The 16,654-nt window shown below is 35.9% G+C and overlaps 1 protein-coding gene across 2 annotated transcripts in view; it reads left to right on the top strand.

The window, feature by feature from the left end:
- The window catches only part of g3bp1 (GTPase activating protein (SH3 domain) binding protein 1), a 58,601-nt gene extending 42,281 nt beyond the window's left edge, over positions 1-16,320 (top strand). The window contains exons 4-12 of one of the 2 annotated variants that reach the window (XM_039773749.1): positions 2,082-2,255; positions 2,770-2,860; positions 3,011-3,104; positions 3,213-3,417; positions 6,656-6,754; positions 7,231-7,342; positions 9,670-9,795; positions 11,475-11,584; positions 15,048-16,320. In XM_039773749.1, coding sequence (XP_039629683.1) covers positions 2,082-2,255; positions 2,770-2,860; positions 3,011-3,104; positions 3,213-3,417; positions 6,656-6,754; positions 7,231-7,342; positions 9,670-9,795; positions 11,475-11,584; positions 15,048-15,278 — 1,242 coding nt within the window. In that variant the 3' untranslated portion in view covers positions 15,279-16,320. Of the gene's footprint in view, positions 1-2,081; positions 2,256-2,769; positions 2,861-3,010; positions 3,105-3,212; positions 3,418-6,652; positions 6,755-7,230; positions 7,343-9,669; positions 9,796-11,474; positions 11,585-15,047 lie in introns of both variants that reach the window. The other variant, XM_039773748.1, reaches the window with a different exon arrangement.
- Positions 16,321-16,654: the final 334 nt, after the last annotated feature.

Below are 16,654 nucleotides of genomic sequence, written 5' to 3'. Positions count from 1 at the left end.
GCACTTTTAAATGAATATATGTTATACTTGGAATATTCTTTTGCACCATTTTAGTTCTAAAAATTATTATTACAACTATTACTATGGAAAAGAGATTTCCCTCTAAAAGAGTAAAATGTAGTAGTAGTAGTACTTTACTGTGATGTACTAAAACTGGTTTCTTCAGATATGGGAGACAATGCAAGAAAATCCTTGTTACTCTAGTACTATTGATTTTTAGTTATTTTTGAAGCTACTCTAGTGTTGGGTACACATTTGCCACGTACAAAATTCTTTATGGATAAATGTTTCATGTAGTGCTTTACAGTTTCTCTAAGTAGTAACATGATGCAGTTTATTTTGTAACATTCATCTTCATTTATCTGCATCTTCACACCCTTTCCAAAGAGAGGTGAAATGTTCAATAGAAAATAGATGAGCATGTGCACTATTTTCCAATGCTACAGTGCATTTAATTATGCTTTTTTCTTGAGTGGACAGGAGTTTGCACCCTCTTGTCACCGAATACAATTTTGTTTATGCACCTAATGACATTAGGATCCATTAATAATTTTAATTAAAAGTTTGTGTATTTTCTTCATTAATACTGTTTTAATTAGCCCTCAGGTTTTGCATTTTGTGTTTAAAGTGGATTTGGCTGCGATGTGTGTGGTGTGTTTTTTGTTTAATATAAGAAAGTATTCTGCACAGTGACAAATGGAGGAAACTCTAGGACTACAGATCTCTCACATCTCGATGTGGATTTGTTTGTGAGGATTTTGGTAATTGAGGTATATTATTAATGAAGTCTTAATAGGTTAACCTCCTTAACATGACATTTTTCTGGCTTGAAAATTAACATTCTTATTAAAGCTTATCCTTTAACTGTAAAAAGTGCAAAAAACCAAAAGTACAAAGTCACAAGTGTACAAAATATAATAACAATAGAAATAGTAATATGAACAGCACACTGCATTCTGCAAGTGACACGAGAGGCACTTTCAGATTCCCAGAATCACTTTCGGTTTTACCGAGTGTTTCAATTTCACTGCCTGAAGACAGATTCATTTTGTCATCACTACTAATGAAAGGCGTTTCTTACAAGACACCATCATGAGCCTAAGACACATCTACACTGTTGCACAGGTAACGCTCAGGCCTGATGCTTAAGCAAAACATGCTTGACACTAACACTGTTGGTACTTTTACAGCCAGAGTAATCCTCAGGTCTTAAACAAGATAAATCTATAGTTTCCCGATTGACATTCGGAACTAATGTTTTTAGCACTGTTTTTACTGCTTGAGTGACACTTGGGTCTAATACTAAGAAAGTGAAGTCATTTTAATTTTACAGGCTGCTGGGCATAAGTGAATTTTTCAGGTTTTGTAAAAATGTCTTTGAATGTATAGAGTTTGTATTTGGCCTTTACAATGACGAGGTCCTAGTTTTAAATTCATGTAAGGCAGAGTTGCCCTTTTATGTTTGTGTAATTACCTAAATTAAATTTTAACATTTGTTTTTTTTTTCCCCCCCATATCCAGTTGCACTGCACTCACAGAAAATACAATAATTACCAGTCTTTTTCTGCAAAGACCACTTTGAATCCATCCTAATAAAAAATGATAAAAGTATTCAGGGTGGAAAAAGTAGATGAGAATTTGGTAAATATGAAATGCATGAAGTCCATTGTCAATGTAGAGGCAAGGTGACTCTTGGTGATCATTTGTGGAACTATATATTTAGCTTGGAGATGTAAAATGACTCCTCTCTGAGCTACTTAAATGAAATAATGACTAGTTTAATTTGTTTGTCCATCCATTTTCTAACCTGCTTACTTGGTTGAGTTTTTCATATCCAAGTAGCACTTTTAGTTTCATGCAGAGAAAACATATCAATAGGGCCAAAGTTGGTGTTGCTGATTAACACATTGCTTCCTTATAGCCAACAGGTAATGCAGTGATTTGTTGGTTCTCTTTTAAATACTTAATACTATATATATATATATATATATATATATATATATATATATATATATATATATATATATATATATATATATATATATATATATATAATTAATAAATAAATAATTGTGTTTCAGGAAATTCATAAAAAAGTTATGTCCTTGAGCTTCCGGGATTGCCATACGAAGATTCGTCATGTTGATGCTCATGCTACATTAAATGATGGTGTTGTGGTTCAAGTGATGGGGGAGCTATCTAACAACATGCAGCCTATGCGAAGATTCATGCAAACATTTGTATTGGCACCAGAGGTAAGATTTCACATTATAGGAGAATTCACAGAACATGAAGGCCACTTTTTTACAATTTCTGTGTAATTATTGTGACTGTCAAAAGTGTTAGACAATGGCATTGTATTTGCCCAGTAGTAGTGTGGGTTTTTTTTTTTTTTTGCCAAAAACTTAAATTTGCTTTGACTTTACCACTTCCACCAGCCTTTTTTTAGATGAACATTTGCGTTAAAAGTGTCAAGGACATACTCCAATTTAATCAGTACATGGTAGAAACCAAAATTAACATTGGTGGCAAAATTTAACTGCCCCATTTTACTACCTTAAAGATAAAAATATTGAAGCAAATGTGCAACAGTGTGCATGAATAATAAAATATAAATAATGTATTCATTTATTTTATGGTTTTAATTGACTTAATGCAAATACTTGGTACAAGCAGGGGATAACTTAATTTCTGTTGTGCATTTTAGTGGAATAAATTAAAAGGTCATAGGTTAACTGAAATATTTTGTGTTACTGTTGCCATTTTTAGGGTACAATTCCAAACAAGTTCTATGTGCACAATGACATTTTCCGTTACCAAGATGAAGTATTTGGGGATTCAGACACAGAACCTCCTGAGGGTAAGTAGCAGCAGTATTCTTATGATGGCGGTCTGTTAATAACCAAAATATGTATGGCGATTTAAGGTGTCCCCACAAATTTTTGTAATTATTAACTGATTAACCGTTTTTTTTTTGTTTTTTTTTTTGTTTTTTTAAATATACACACAGAGTCTGAAGAAGAGGTTGAAGAACCAGAAGAAAGGCAGCAGTCTCCTGAAGTGGTCCCAGAAGATGCAAATGCTTACTATGAGCAAACAACTAGGTTAATTCAGCTTCACATTCAATTGTTGTCATAACGACCTGGGTTTGTTATCATTACAAAAGAATTCAAAATGTTACCTAGCTGACTGCTATTTTCATTATATTTTAGTAATGAACTGGAAGAGCAGTTGGAAGAGCAGACGGTATCCCCTGAACCTGAGCCCGAGCCCGAGCCTGAGCCTGAGCTGCCTACAGAAGAACTTAAATCTGAAACCTGCCCTGAAGAAGATGTTGGAGGAGTAGAAGAGCAAGTGGAGAAAAGTCCTTCTCCAACACCAGCAGATCCTGCACCTGTTGTACAAGAGGATTCAAGGGTATGGAATTGTAATAACAATACTTATCATGTCCACTTAAAGTAGTCATCAGTCTGGGGCTGATTAATGTTGTGTGGGTTTTTAATTCAGTAAACTATGCTTTTATTTTTGCATGCTCTGTGTAAAGCACAAAATAGTAAATTAATGACATGAAGAGAAGTGCTTTGACCTATGCAAATTATAATGGAAAGATGCGACTTTTTGGATGTATACATCTGTTATAAACAAGATTTTAATGGAAGGATTTATTACACATGTCCTATAGTGGGGTGTTATCATCCTTATTCCAGCTTGGTAATTTCAAGACTTGAGTAAAATTCTAGCTTTTGAAATTCTATATAAATGAAGGAGATTAAACTTGGCACACACGACTGGTCACTGTTAATTTTGCAAAAGTGATTAAAGTGATGTGTACCCCCAAAGCTAAATTATTACCTGAGCATAACCGAATCTCCAGCTTGTCCTTGATACAACAATTTCTTAGATCTATAATTTTGTGCTCAAAAGGGAGACCTTGGATGTAAGCAGTTTGCTTCTGGGCACAACAGTTCAGAGTTGTAGAGGAATGTTGTTGGTCCCTAATCAATTGTAAAATGGTATACCGTATATGCTCCAATAGAGGCCCTGGGCGTTTATTTGCAAAAACTAGCCTCGGCTCCTGGCGCTTAATAGAGCCTGGCCATTATTAACAAAAAACCTTCAGAATGCAATATTTTTTCACGTGTGTTGGTACATACAGGTAGGTACACAAAAATATTGGCTAATATTACAAACAGCTACTTTATTTGAATTTCACATGCAACATAAGACTGTTTAAGATAAATGGCAATGTCTTTCTTTCACTGCTATTCGTTGCCCAAATCCGCAATGACGGCTTTGTTGTCCAGTTCACTATTGTCTTCCTCTTCTTCCAGGTTTGTCACGACGCTTAGAATTCTTGCTGCCGACAATTTCTCTCTTCCTTCAAAACACGGCTGATTTTCTTTGAGGCAATGAATCCTCACTGCCGTCGGTAGAATTGGTGATGCCACAATTTTTGAAAGATTCCCGAATCATTTCATTTGAGATTTCATCCCATGCAGACATGATCCATGTCACCATCAGACGTCGTGAAGATGCACGCAAATTTCCGCCTCTTGGTCAACCCAGCACGAAAATGAAGCAGTTTTAGAAACCGATATACTGTATCCGGATTTCTTATATATGCAACGTGCTGACATGCACATGTATTACACACATCTGATAGACGCTTACAATGTACGTTGGTAGGCAAATATCAAAGACCCGGCTACTATTTGGCCGTGTCCCTCTGAAGCCCAGTGCTTATTGGAGACAGGTGACAAATTGGAGCATATACGGTAATAGCAAATGTTCTAGTAAATCATTGGAGCATTATTAAAGGAATGACCAAATCCAACGAAAAAACTCAAACCCGACCCACCTTAAATCTGCTCGCACCTCTCCATTCAGCGTCTCTTGTTTTATAAATGTGTCGATAAGCCCAAGCAGTTAGCTATCCCATCCTCCCACCATCGCAGAAACAGCAAAAACCTCTCCCAGCTCAGTTCTTGTTTATCAGGGAGTAAGGTAGTACGTAGAGCTGTATAGCCTAAAAAATAAATGTGGAACACGTGCATTTCATATGTGTTCTGTGTCTACAAAGACCTATGTAAGTGTAGGATGACAGGAAATGCAAGAAATGTTGAACACATACCTAAAATACAAACTTTTCATGTTTTAGTACTAATGACAACATTTTGACATGAAGTGTATAATGTGTGAAGACTGAAGTCCAAATATCAAACACTTTCACAAAAGGTACAACTAGAGCAGAACAAATACTTTTATTCAAGACTATAACCAAAGGAAAAATAAATCGGGGTAGTTTGGCTTATCGTCGCTACTTATTTGATAGTACAGCGGTAAGAACTGAGGACTCCTTGATTCCAAAACACTTTTTAAAAAGCTGGTAAAAGGCTCCCCCCTTATTTAAAACACTTGTACAGGTTTCCACCTCCTCACACTGCTGTTATGATGCCGGGGGGAGGAGGAGAAGCCTTTTGGCAGCTATATTTATAAAAAAAAAAGCACAGGAATTCAGTGAAGGCAAGTCTCTGCACACTGCTATTGAAAATTAGATCAACAACTATTTGATACCTGAGGTGAGGTGCACAGTAATGTAAATCTACTTGAGTAGTAGAAAAACACAAGCTGTACATTTTCCCCAAATTGGGGGAACTCGCAAAGAAAATGCCTGTGCAGCCCTTCTAAGATGGCTTTCAGCACCAGAGTAAATAAGTAAACTTGGTAGTCTGAAGCCATATGCTGTGGACAGAGTAGTGAATCTGTTGCAAAACTTGAAGTTTCCTCCTTAGAATTTTCCAATTTTTTCCGATATCTTTGTGCAATAGTGGACAGAAATTGACATTAATTTTGTTTAATTTTTTTTTTTATAGCAATTTTTTATAGTTCTTTCCTGTGAAGTGTTTGACAGAACTTTGGATTGTTATACAGTAATAAAGTATGTTAGATTTTTGTTCTTGCTTTATATGCTGCACCATCCACCTTACACCAGAGAGCTGTTTGTCCACACTGTAATGTTCATGCCCTGTATTTCAATTATGATTAGTATTTTATTCCATTTGGATTCATATCTTGTTTAGATTAAGGGTGTCTCATGATAATAGTTTTGTTGCTCTTATTGAAATGGTTTACACATACTTGCACTGTTTTATCTCTGTAATACTGACTGGTGATTGTAATGTTTTTGTGTTATTTTACTTTAGTTTTAAGTAAATAAATAAGACCTGTTTACCTCAACTGTTTCCATTAACCTCATTAGTAGGCTACAATTAATATCCTAGCTAGGCCAAGCTAGAGCAATAAGACTTCAATAAAAATGTTTTTAAAGGATGCAGAATATCGTCTAATTATCGTTCCCATCAAAGTCACAGAAAATATTAAGAGATTTTTTTTTTTCCAATATTGCAGACCCTCCTAGTTGCTGGCTGCTCTGCAAGATTTTAATTGAAGGAGTGCAGTGTGCTTTTGGTCCTGAGGATAATTAGAGGTTAAATGAAGTGATAGAAAGGTGTTCAAAAAGCTGATTTCATTTCAGCTATGTAGGGCTGTAACCTAATGTATTGTAATAGGTAAATTACCCAGAGAAAAAACAATCAAGATTAGGGAGGCCCATCAATCTCTGTGGATTTAAGTATGTTTTTATTTCTTGCAGCAGTCATCTTGGGCTTCTGTGACTAGCAAGAATCTCCCTCCAAGTGGTGTAGCACCGGTTTCTGGAATTCCACCACATGTTGTCAAAGCACCAACAGTCCAGGTAAAAAACAAAAACATTTTCAGGGACTTAGCTTTTAGTAACAATGCTTTATCTCTATAGCAATTATAGTTAGTTTACATTATTAGTATTATGAAGACGACAAAAGTAGAAGGCTCCTAAAAATAATGTTTGCTTGAAAGAACATGCACATCATGGGTATCTGTTACATAATGAAACAAAATGGAAATATATTTTGTTTTGACATTCATATGAAGTTTGACTTTCATGGTAGTCTCTCTGCATTGAAATTTATCTTTAGTCTTTTTTTCCACATATTTTTATCCTGCTTATGTAGCTCAGGTTTGAGGAAAACCTATACCTATCACAGCCATGTTGGGCATAAGGTGAGAATGCCAGTCCTTCAAATGGTGCTAGTCTATCACAGGTGACACACAGGACAAATGTAGAGTTGGCAGTTAAGTTTTATACCTTATGAAAAGTCTTGCATAATAGGTATGTTCAATTTTTTTTTTTAGCCCAGAGTGGAGCCCAAGCCTGAAACACAAGTGACTACACAAAGACCTCAGAGAGATCAGAGGGTAAGAGAGCAGCGACCAGGAGCTCCAATACATAGAGGCCCTCGTCCAGGTAAAATGCATTGAGTGTACATTATCTTCTTTACTGGAGACAAAAATACATTTAATTCAATTGAATACTTTATGACCTCAAAATTAACATTCAAATAATGTAGAAATACAGAATATTTGTTTGGAAAGTAATGCTTTTTTTGGCAGTGAAATTTTAAGTAGAATTTGTTAAATTTTACTGCTAAATTTGTCAGTGCCATTTTTATTTTCATGTTAGTATTACATTACCAGTACCCTTCTGGGAGATTATACTAATGGCAGGGTGATCTGAATATGTGGTGTAGTAGTAGGATAAACAATACATAATACTACTACATCGGGGTTTTCTCACCAGTTTGTCAGTGTCAAGAGTTAATAGTTTTTTCTCACTTTAGAACATTTCTTAAATCTTTCAGAACTTAACATTTGCAAAACAAGTAAGGAGGCATGTTTTGTTTCTTGAAACAGTTTCTACAAACCGCACTGCACACTGGATTACCTGCGAAAGTCTAACTTGCTCAAAATCCTTTGTTTATCTCTTAAAAGTAAATATGTTGGTGAACGTGTTGTTGCCATCATTTTGTCATTGTTTACCAAAAAGATTGTTAAAATACTTGGCTCATGTTGTCAATATAACGTGCACTCTGAAGGTATTTTCTAATCTGAACTATAGCTAAGGTTTTGATGCCAATAATTGAAAATGTACAATGTCTGTTTTTTTCCTGTATGGCTTGGCATATGTCAATTTCAGCAGTACAGAATTTCCCATTGCCATATGGGAAATTGGACAGGATTCATATTTTGCTTTTACTGATGGTACTGTAATTTGTTGACAAACCCATGTTGTTGTGACACGGTAAAGAAACACAAAGGAAAAAATAGTTATGTTTAAGGAGCATTTCTGATTTTGTATATGCAGTTTATATATATATATATGGAGAGTTACAGTGCAAGTCTTTCTACACCCCCTGATATTCCTGGTTGTTGGGCCACAGATTCTCATCCACATTACTTTGGATGTCTTCCCTTGCAATTTCCATGCAGAAAACCTTTTGGAATGTGTTTCTTAGCATGTGTCTGCTGTGATGTCCTTTCATGCTGCATCCATGGCATCCAGCAAGGTCATCGGAGTACATGGCTGGCAATCGTAATCCTTCCACCTCCATTCTAATTAGAACTCCTTAATTGGTTAAAGGAGTGGGGAATAGGGTAAGAGAAATTTCATCAGCATCCTCTAACCATTGGTTAATGGGATAAGGTGAGCTTCCATAACTGAAACACCAAGTTACCATGTACTAAATGATTTTGAATCCTAGCCCCCTTATTATCAGGGATAAGATCCATCTAGAGGGTGTGTAAGAAGCTGCTGTGAGTTGTATAAACTTACAAGGGAAATATGAGTTTGCACAATACACTTTGAAGTAGTGCAGATAGAGATGTTCCCTCCCCATTGGCCTGACTGACCGTACTTAAGATATTTTACTTGTACATACTGGTGCTGTAGCTCCCTTACTTTGTCACCATTCCTTTTAAATGGTACAGCTGTATTGTGCTTAGTTGGTGTCTTTTGAGCACACTGTTGTAAAGACTGTTCAGCAGAGAGCTAGTATAATACATTTTGATTGATATGACTATCAATTGGTGAATGAGATCAGTAGTTTTGAAATGCTACAGGAACGCACTAGATACAGTGCCATCCTAATGTCTTGACAAAAAAACATTTTTTTCCTTGATTTAACGGTCTGCTCCACAGTTTACAATAACAAATCAAACCGTTCAGGTGGGATTAAATTGCATATTGCATTTCAGTTACATCAAGGAGAAATGTAAATTTTTACACATTGTCTGTAGTATTCTCTAGTAGTAGTAGTAGTAGTGACTCGCCTCATAACCCTTTTTGTGCCCTGGATTAATTTAAAGCAGGAATGCTTTCTGAATTAAATTAGCACAATCTCTCCATAGCAATGTGGAAGTTGGATCTGGATGTTCAGTAATCATGCCTTGGACTTTGGACAGCTGTAAATTGGCCTGGCCAAAATGTAGTTCGGAGAAGGCAATTTGCCTCAAGAAATCTTTGGGAAATGGTTGTCTCCTCAAGCTCCATTGCTTGTAATAAGTGAACACTGCTTGCAAGAGACATTAAACAAAAACAGGTCTCTAAGAAAAAATTGGTAACACAGTTCTACAATGAACCTATTTAAGTCAGGTTCACAGCAGTGTCAGAGTTTTTTTAAAAAGAAAAAAAAAAATCTGTTTTAGTAGACTTGATTTCCATTTTATGTGATATCTTTGACTAATCAAGTTGTTCTGTTCTCCAACCAACCCTCTCCTCCATCCATTTGAAAATAGCTCGTGAAGGTGAACAGGGTGATGCTGAAGTTCGAAGGGTTGTGAGATATCCAGACAGTCATCAACTGTTTGTGGGGAACCTGCCTCATGATGTGGACAAAGCGGAGCTGAAGGAGTTCTTTGAAAGTCAGTATGACTTGTTTCTGAACCTAGTCTTTTTCCATTGTAGTAGTTTGAATCCATAGAAACATTAATAAGCTTGACAAAATGACCATGGTAATATTGTTAATGGAACATGTTTACATCATTTTAAATCTGATGCTGCTATGAACTTGAAGAATTGTTCTAATAGTTATTATACTTGTTGAGATTCTGTTCCCTTAATTATATAACACACTAGAGAGCTCCGAGGTATAGGGTTTGATGTCAGCAAAAGAACAACAAATGCAAACTCCAAAGACTAAAAGGTGCAAAACCAAATGAAACTCAGAAAATACTAATCGGAGCCTTTAGTGAACAATTGGGAATTCCCAAATCAACAGTTTAGGATATATTGGGGGATAAAACCAAACTAGTGGGAGACGTAAGCAATTTGCAAATGAGCAGGTCGTCCCAAAAGTCTATACAGCAGCTTATGACGGTACTGTTAGAGCTGTGAAGATAAACACAAAAATAACAACATACAAAGAAAATGACTATTTACAGGGTGAAGGTGTCAGTATTCACCAATGGCAAAAGAAAAATGTAAAAAAATACAACGGCTACACTATAAGATGCAGACCTCTCTTGGGCATCATGAACAGAAGGGCCAGACTGGAATTTGCAAAGAAGTACAAAGATGAGCCAGAAGGTTCTTACCAAATGTTTATGGACAGAAGTAGTAAAGATTAACATTTATAAGACATGGAAAGGGAAATGTGTGTTGAAAGAAAGCGAATACAGTGATCCTAACCACACATCTGTAAAGCATGGAGGATGCAACATCATGGCTTGGGCATGCATGGCAGCTTCTAGAACTAGCTCATTGGTCTTTATTAATGATGTAAATGGTAATTGATCATGATAAATTTAGAAGTTTACAGCACATTGTCTTCTCAAATACAAACATGTCTCCAAGCTCATTAGTCAGATGTCCATGATATATAGCATTATAATGGAACAAAACCAAGGAATTCCATCAGAAATGAGAGTTAAAAAAAAAATTATATAGTATATACACACACACACTTCTTTTCTTAGCAGACTTTGGCCAGCAAGTTGCTTTGGATAAAGTCATTCTCCCAATATAAACCCAACAGGGAATGCATATTTTATTTCCTTTAGAAATTTTGAAGTACCTGCACATTTCCCCGTTGAGGATTAAAAAGGTACAGTATATCAAAATTTTAAAAGGGGGAGAGTTTAATGAAATATAAAGGGCTCTCTCTGTTGTTGCCTTCTTAAGAGACTGATGTTGGCAAATAACATGGCATATCTGGAACTGTCTTTTGCTGTGTTTGTCAGTTCTCTGTTAACTTCTGTTCATTCTTTTATCATTCATTTGAGATGTTCTGTTTCCTTCCGTAATGTACTGTAATTGTACTATTCATGTCTTTCTGTATGTTCAAAGTATTTCATTTGTCTCATTATATTTTTCATCTCCAGGTTCTTATTCAGTTTATATAGAACCTCTTCATTAGTGTTGCTTGAGACTAATTTAAAGCCATATGCCTTCAGTTTGAACTTTGTCAAATATTTTCACATGAAACAATTTTATTTCTATTTCTAGAATATTGTTAAAGTTTTCTGTCATATGAAAGAGCTGATGTTTTAGATTTTAGTAACTTTTTGAACTCCTGCAATTTTTGAAATGTTTTATTTTTCAGGCTTCGGTAATGTGGTAGAACTACGAATCAATAGTGGTGGCAAATTGCCAAATTTTGGTTTTGTGGTATTTGACGATCCTGAGCCTGTGCAGAAAATTCTAAATAATAAGGTATGTTATCAAGAAGAACATACTTACTTGGCTGTAAGATGTATAGCTTATGTAAAAATGTTACGATTGTTTCCTTCAGCAACGCAGTGTTACATTTCATATATAAAAATACTAAAATGAAGAGGGGTACAGTGTCACCAGCAATACTTTTGAAAACTAGTCACTTTTAAAACTTTGCCAAATGAACTCCAACTTGTTTTTAAAAGAAAAAAAAAATTTCATGGAATTTTAATTTCGAGTTAAATGTGATAGATTACATACAGTTCATAAAGTGTTCAGACTCCATTGCTTTCTGCACACTCTGTTGTGTTGGAAATTAAATTTTTAATGGATATATTTGCCATTTGTGACCCAAAATTGAAAGCACAAAGTTTGCAAATTTGCTAAAAAATCATAAGTGAAATGTCTAATTGAAAGAAAGTATTCCGAACTTTTTGCTATGGCACTCCAAGTGGGTTAGTTGCATCCTGTTTGATTATCCTTGATGTGTTTTAGAACTTGACTGGATTCCACCTGTGGCAAATTGCCCTTCTAAACTATATCCAGTCAACTCAAACACTTGTACCCTCCACAATTATTGGCACTAAAAAAGGTTATGAAATTCACCTTTTGGTGAATTACCTTAATCTCGTACTGAAAAAATGAGAGAAATCTATCCTTTAGTATTTATGAGGGAAAAAAAATCCCTCGTCAGGATATTATTTTTTAATAAAACCAGTTATTTGCAACCCGTTATTTTGTACAAAGTAATAACTTTTCCATCTTTTTTATTTAAAAAAAAAAAGTTGTTCAGAGTGTATTAACTTTCAAGCAATAATCCATGATTTCCTGTTTCACTGGGGTATAAATACGAGGTGGCACAGAGGTCAAATTCCTTTATTCATAAGGTTCTCTGGTCAGATAAGAGAAAATTGTAGGTGTTTGAGCAGATCTCCATGCTCTAGGTCTAGAGAGGCCCAGGCATTGCTCATCACCTGCTTAATGCCATCTTTAAAGTTAATCATAGTTGTGGTAGTATCAGCAGCATGGACAGAGAGACTGGTCTAAGGGAAGTATGAATGCGACCAAATAGTGAAAGGTCCTTGAAGAAAACTTGTTCCAAGTTTTCACTGAATATCTCTTCATTGACAGTTCACCTTTTAGAGCAACATAGACAACTATGTAGTGACTTAAGGAAAAATCTATAGCTTTCCTTGACTGGCCCAGACTTGAATGTCCTATTACATCTGAGAGACCTGAAGATGCTTGTTGTGGTGTTTTAAAAGATTCTGCCAGAAAGAATGAAATAAACTTCCCAAATCATGGTAAATCAGTAGCCTGTGTAGACCCACAAAGACTCAAAGCTGTATTTGTTCCCAGAGAGGCATCTATAAAGTACTGAGTTAAGTACTTCCCCCTGCTCACTTCGCTCACCAACCCTCGTGCACGCCCTACACGCTAGTCATTTCCCGGATCTGCCGCTTGTGAAGAATCATGCTGTGCTTTTGGATAAACATTAATACCAACTCTGTCTTTATATCTCCGTCTTTTGAGACTATATTATCACTGACAATTCGTCACATGTTGGTTTATTATATATGTGAGCGTGATCTTTCTGATTCATATAGAAATCCACGAAAACTTCTTTGTCCGTGTTTTTCAGATAAATTTTGTGTAAAGTGCAATAATTTTGGTCGTATGGATTTGTATCCATTATTGGCTGTAGAATTTCTAATACGTCCGATCGTTTAACTCTTTTGATTCTATGTTGCATCGCTTCTCCGTGATCATAAATATAAACCTGACTGAATTGTGGGTTCTTGTAAATAACTCTGTCATGTCACCTATGTCCATATAATCAATCTCTTTTCGCTGTTCCGTTATTTGACAGAGTAATAATTTGTTTGTTAGCGCTAATGCACTCTTTACTATCGGTTTTTTTGAGACTTTCGAATTTTAGTACTTTCATAACCTCTGACCTGCTCTGCATGTGTATCACGCTAATATTTTTGAACCTCTTTACAACGTTCTACTTTGTTTTCTACTGTTTCTTTTATTTCTGCCCCCACTTGGACCTGTTAGATTTTCAATTCATCTCTTGGCACAAAGTCTCATCTCGTGGGACATGAAATTCTCTTTATTAAAATGTCTCATCACGTTCAAGATTTTTTTTTTTTATATAATAGAGAGACAATTAAAAGGTCAGTTAATCTCTGGTGAGATGCATAGCTTCCACAAAACTATTGGTAGAAACAAGCCTGCACATTTAGTAATATTGGAGCCTTTATCCTAGCAGATCAAGGACTCCACTTGACCTTAGGTGTAAGAATGGAGGTTAGGTAACTTGCTGTCCATTTAATTCAAAGTTCTTTCAGACTTGCTAAAAACAAAGGCAAAAGTCTCTTCTCAGAAACACCAACCATGCAAGCACATGCATGCAAACATTGTTTTCTTAATTTGTATAAGAAAATTTGCTTATGAGTTCCTCCTACTTCCCAAGGAGAGGAACATAAAGACTTGAAGACAAAGACTTGTGTTTTTTTTTGTTTTTTTTTCTCCTGTCATCTGTCAGAGACAGGTAGTGCTAGTTCTGGGAGAGGAGCAGTCATTTGTCTTTTTTTTTTTTTTTTTTAATTACGGTTTAATAACTGCTGAATTTTATGAAGAACAGTTCCCGGTGTTTACTACTACTCCCTCACAGTTGTAGAGTCATGGGTTCATATCAATGCATGTGCAGAGCTTCCAGTTTTCTAGCCATTGATTTGCTTGTTGGGTGAATTCAGAAAAGGGGTGTATGTACAGACAGACCTCAATATGTGCGTCTTGGGAACTGCAGGTCTGACATTGTGTGCAGCAATACAGGGGCGCCGCAGGGGACTGTACTTTCTCCGGTCCTGTTCAATCTGTATACATCAGACTTCCAATATGACTCGGAGTCCTGCTACGTGCAAAAGTTCGCTGATGACACTGCTATTGTGGGCTGCATCAGGAGTGGGCAGGAGGAGGAGTACAGAAAGTTAATCAAAGACTTTGTTAAATGGTGCGACTCAAACCACTTACACCTTAACACCAGCAAGACCAAGGAGCTGGTGGTGGATTTTAGGAGGCCTAGGCCCCTCATGGACCCTGTGATCATCCGAGGTGAATATGTATGGCAGTGAAGTGGCAATGGGCTACAACTCGTTCCCAACCGTTGGGAGTCTACATTACGTTTGGAAAAGTCATTTAAGGCTTTTTACTTAAAGAACTTAAGGAAAATTGAAGATTATTAGATATGAAATTTTCATCTGACTCATAGTTTTATTGTTGATAAAATATTGATAGCATTCTTTAAATCTTTTTTTTTTTTTTGGTATTGCATATATTCATGAATAAGTCACTATTTTACATTATTTCAAAGATGTTTAATTTTTCAAACATTTTTTATGTGTGGAGGTTTTGTTTCATTCATTTTGGTGTATTAACTTTTGGCTTTTATTCATAGCCAATCAAGTTCCGAGGTGATGTGCGCCTAAATGTGGAAGAAAAGAAGACCCGTGCTGCTCGTGAAGGAGATCGCAGGGATATTCGTCCTAGAGGACCTGGAGGCCCTCGTGACAGATTGGGTGGTGTTCGAGGTCCACCTCCTAGAGGTGGAATGTCGCAGAAGCCCAGTTTTGGTTCAGGACGAGGCACCGGAGCCAGTGAGAACCGTTTCATGGGCTCTCGCCAATAAGCTGTTACGACCAGTTTTGCAGGCCTCAAATTGCCCACATGCTGGCTTTCAGTACTTGTGTTAATCCCCTACCCCCTTAATTTTTCTCCCCATTTCAGCTTTGGGGATTTGGAATGTGATCTCCCTGTTTATTCTGGACTTGGTTTTGAAATTGATTTCACTTTCCATGTCTCCTAATTGTTTTTTTTTTTTTTTTTCCCCTTTTTTGTCAAGTTTGGAATTTTTGTAACTAAGTGCTACTTGAAAAATCAAGACTGGTTTTAACATTCTCTCCCTGTTTCTTAAAGGAACGTGTTTGTGTTTTTTTTTTGGTTTTTTTTTTTGTGCATATTGAAAAAATGTAACTTTCTAAATTGTTTACTTTTTGAGGAGCCACTGTACTAATAAACACCTTTTTGGATCGGACCCTGGGTCTAATCATGGTATTCCAGTCTGAGGTGTGAAGGCGCAAGAAGTGATTCTTCCAATTCCTGTAATACACCCAACCCTCAACGCCATTGGGACTTTAATGGTTGGTTCTGCACTGCACAACAAAGTTTTAATGTAAAAAAAAAATGGAACGAAAATCATGTATTTAAAGTTGTATACAAGCTAAATTTTATTCTGGATTTATTTTGAGCGGGGGAGAAAAACAAACATGTCCTGACTGTACTGAGGTTTACTAGGGGAGATGTGTTCTTTGCTTTTATTTTTTATTTTTTTTTTAATATTGTAAAAACAGATCGTTGTGCCTTCTATTTATCTCCATTCCAATCTTGGCAAAGTTGTACAAATAAAGTGTAGATTTGCTTTATCAGTATTAAGATTAAATGTATTTATTTTAAGCGTCCGACAAAGATTTTGTACTGATCTTAGCTTTAAGTTAGTACAAAAGCATACAACTGGTTTTTCTGTTTTTGTCAGTTGATAACTTTTTATGCTACTGGGTATGGCTGGCACATAATCCTGTGCTGCCCAAAGGCAAGATCAAGGAGCTCACTTTTATTTTGTCTGTCTATGTATGATCATTTCTTCATTAAAATTTAGAAATGTTTAAAACACATTTTAGGCAGTAGCAAAAATTGTTTTGTGTCAATATCCACATTTTACACACATCATCTGCTGTGGTATTAACTGTCTGTACTTGTGATCAACCTTTTACAACAAACATTCAAACTCTGCAACGTTAGTGTAAAACTGCACAGCTCAAACATTTCTACATAAAACCTGGTGCAGTAACCAATACAGTTTTGTGTGTCTGCTTTCAAGTAAATATAACAATCTCTGCCTATAATTTGTAAATTTTTTATGTAAAGAACCATGCACGTTTTCTTCTAAATAACAGCATTTATCTTGTTAATCATATACTGTGTATCAGGCCTGAACTTGTATAATAG

This window comes from Polypterus senegalus, chromosome 13 (genome assembly GCF_016835505.1).
Source record: "Polypterus senegalus isolate Bchr_013 chromosome 13, ASM1683550v1, whole genome shotgun sequence".
Taxonomy (NCBI): domain Eukaryota; kingdom Metazoa; phylum Chordata; class Cladistia; order Polypteriformes; family Polypteridae; genus Polypterus; species Polypterus senegalus.
The sequence above is the reverse complement of the archived record's forward strand: the minus strand, read 5'-3'. Positions and strand labels throughout refer to the sequence as shown.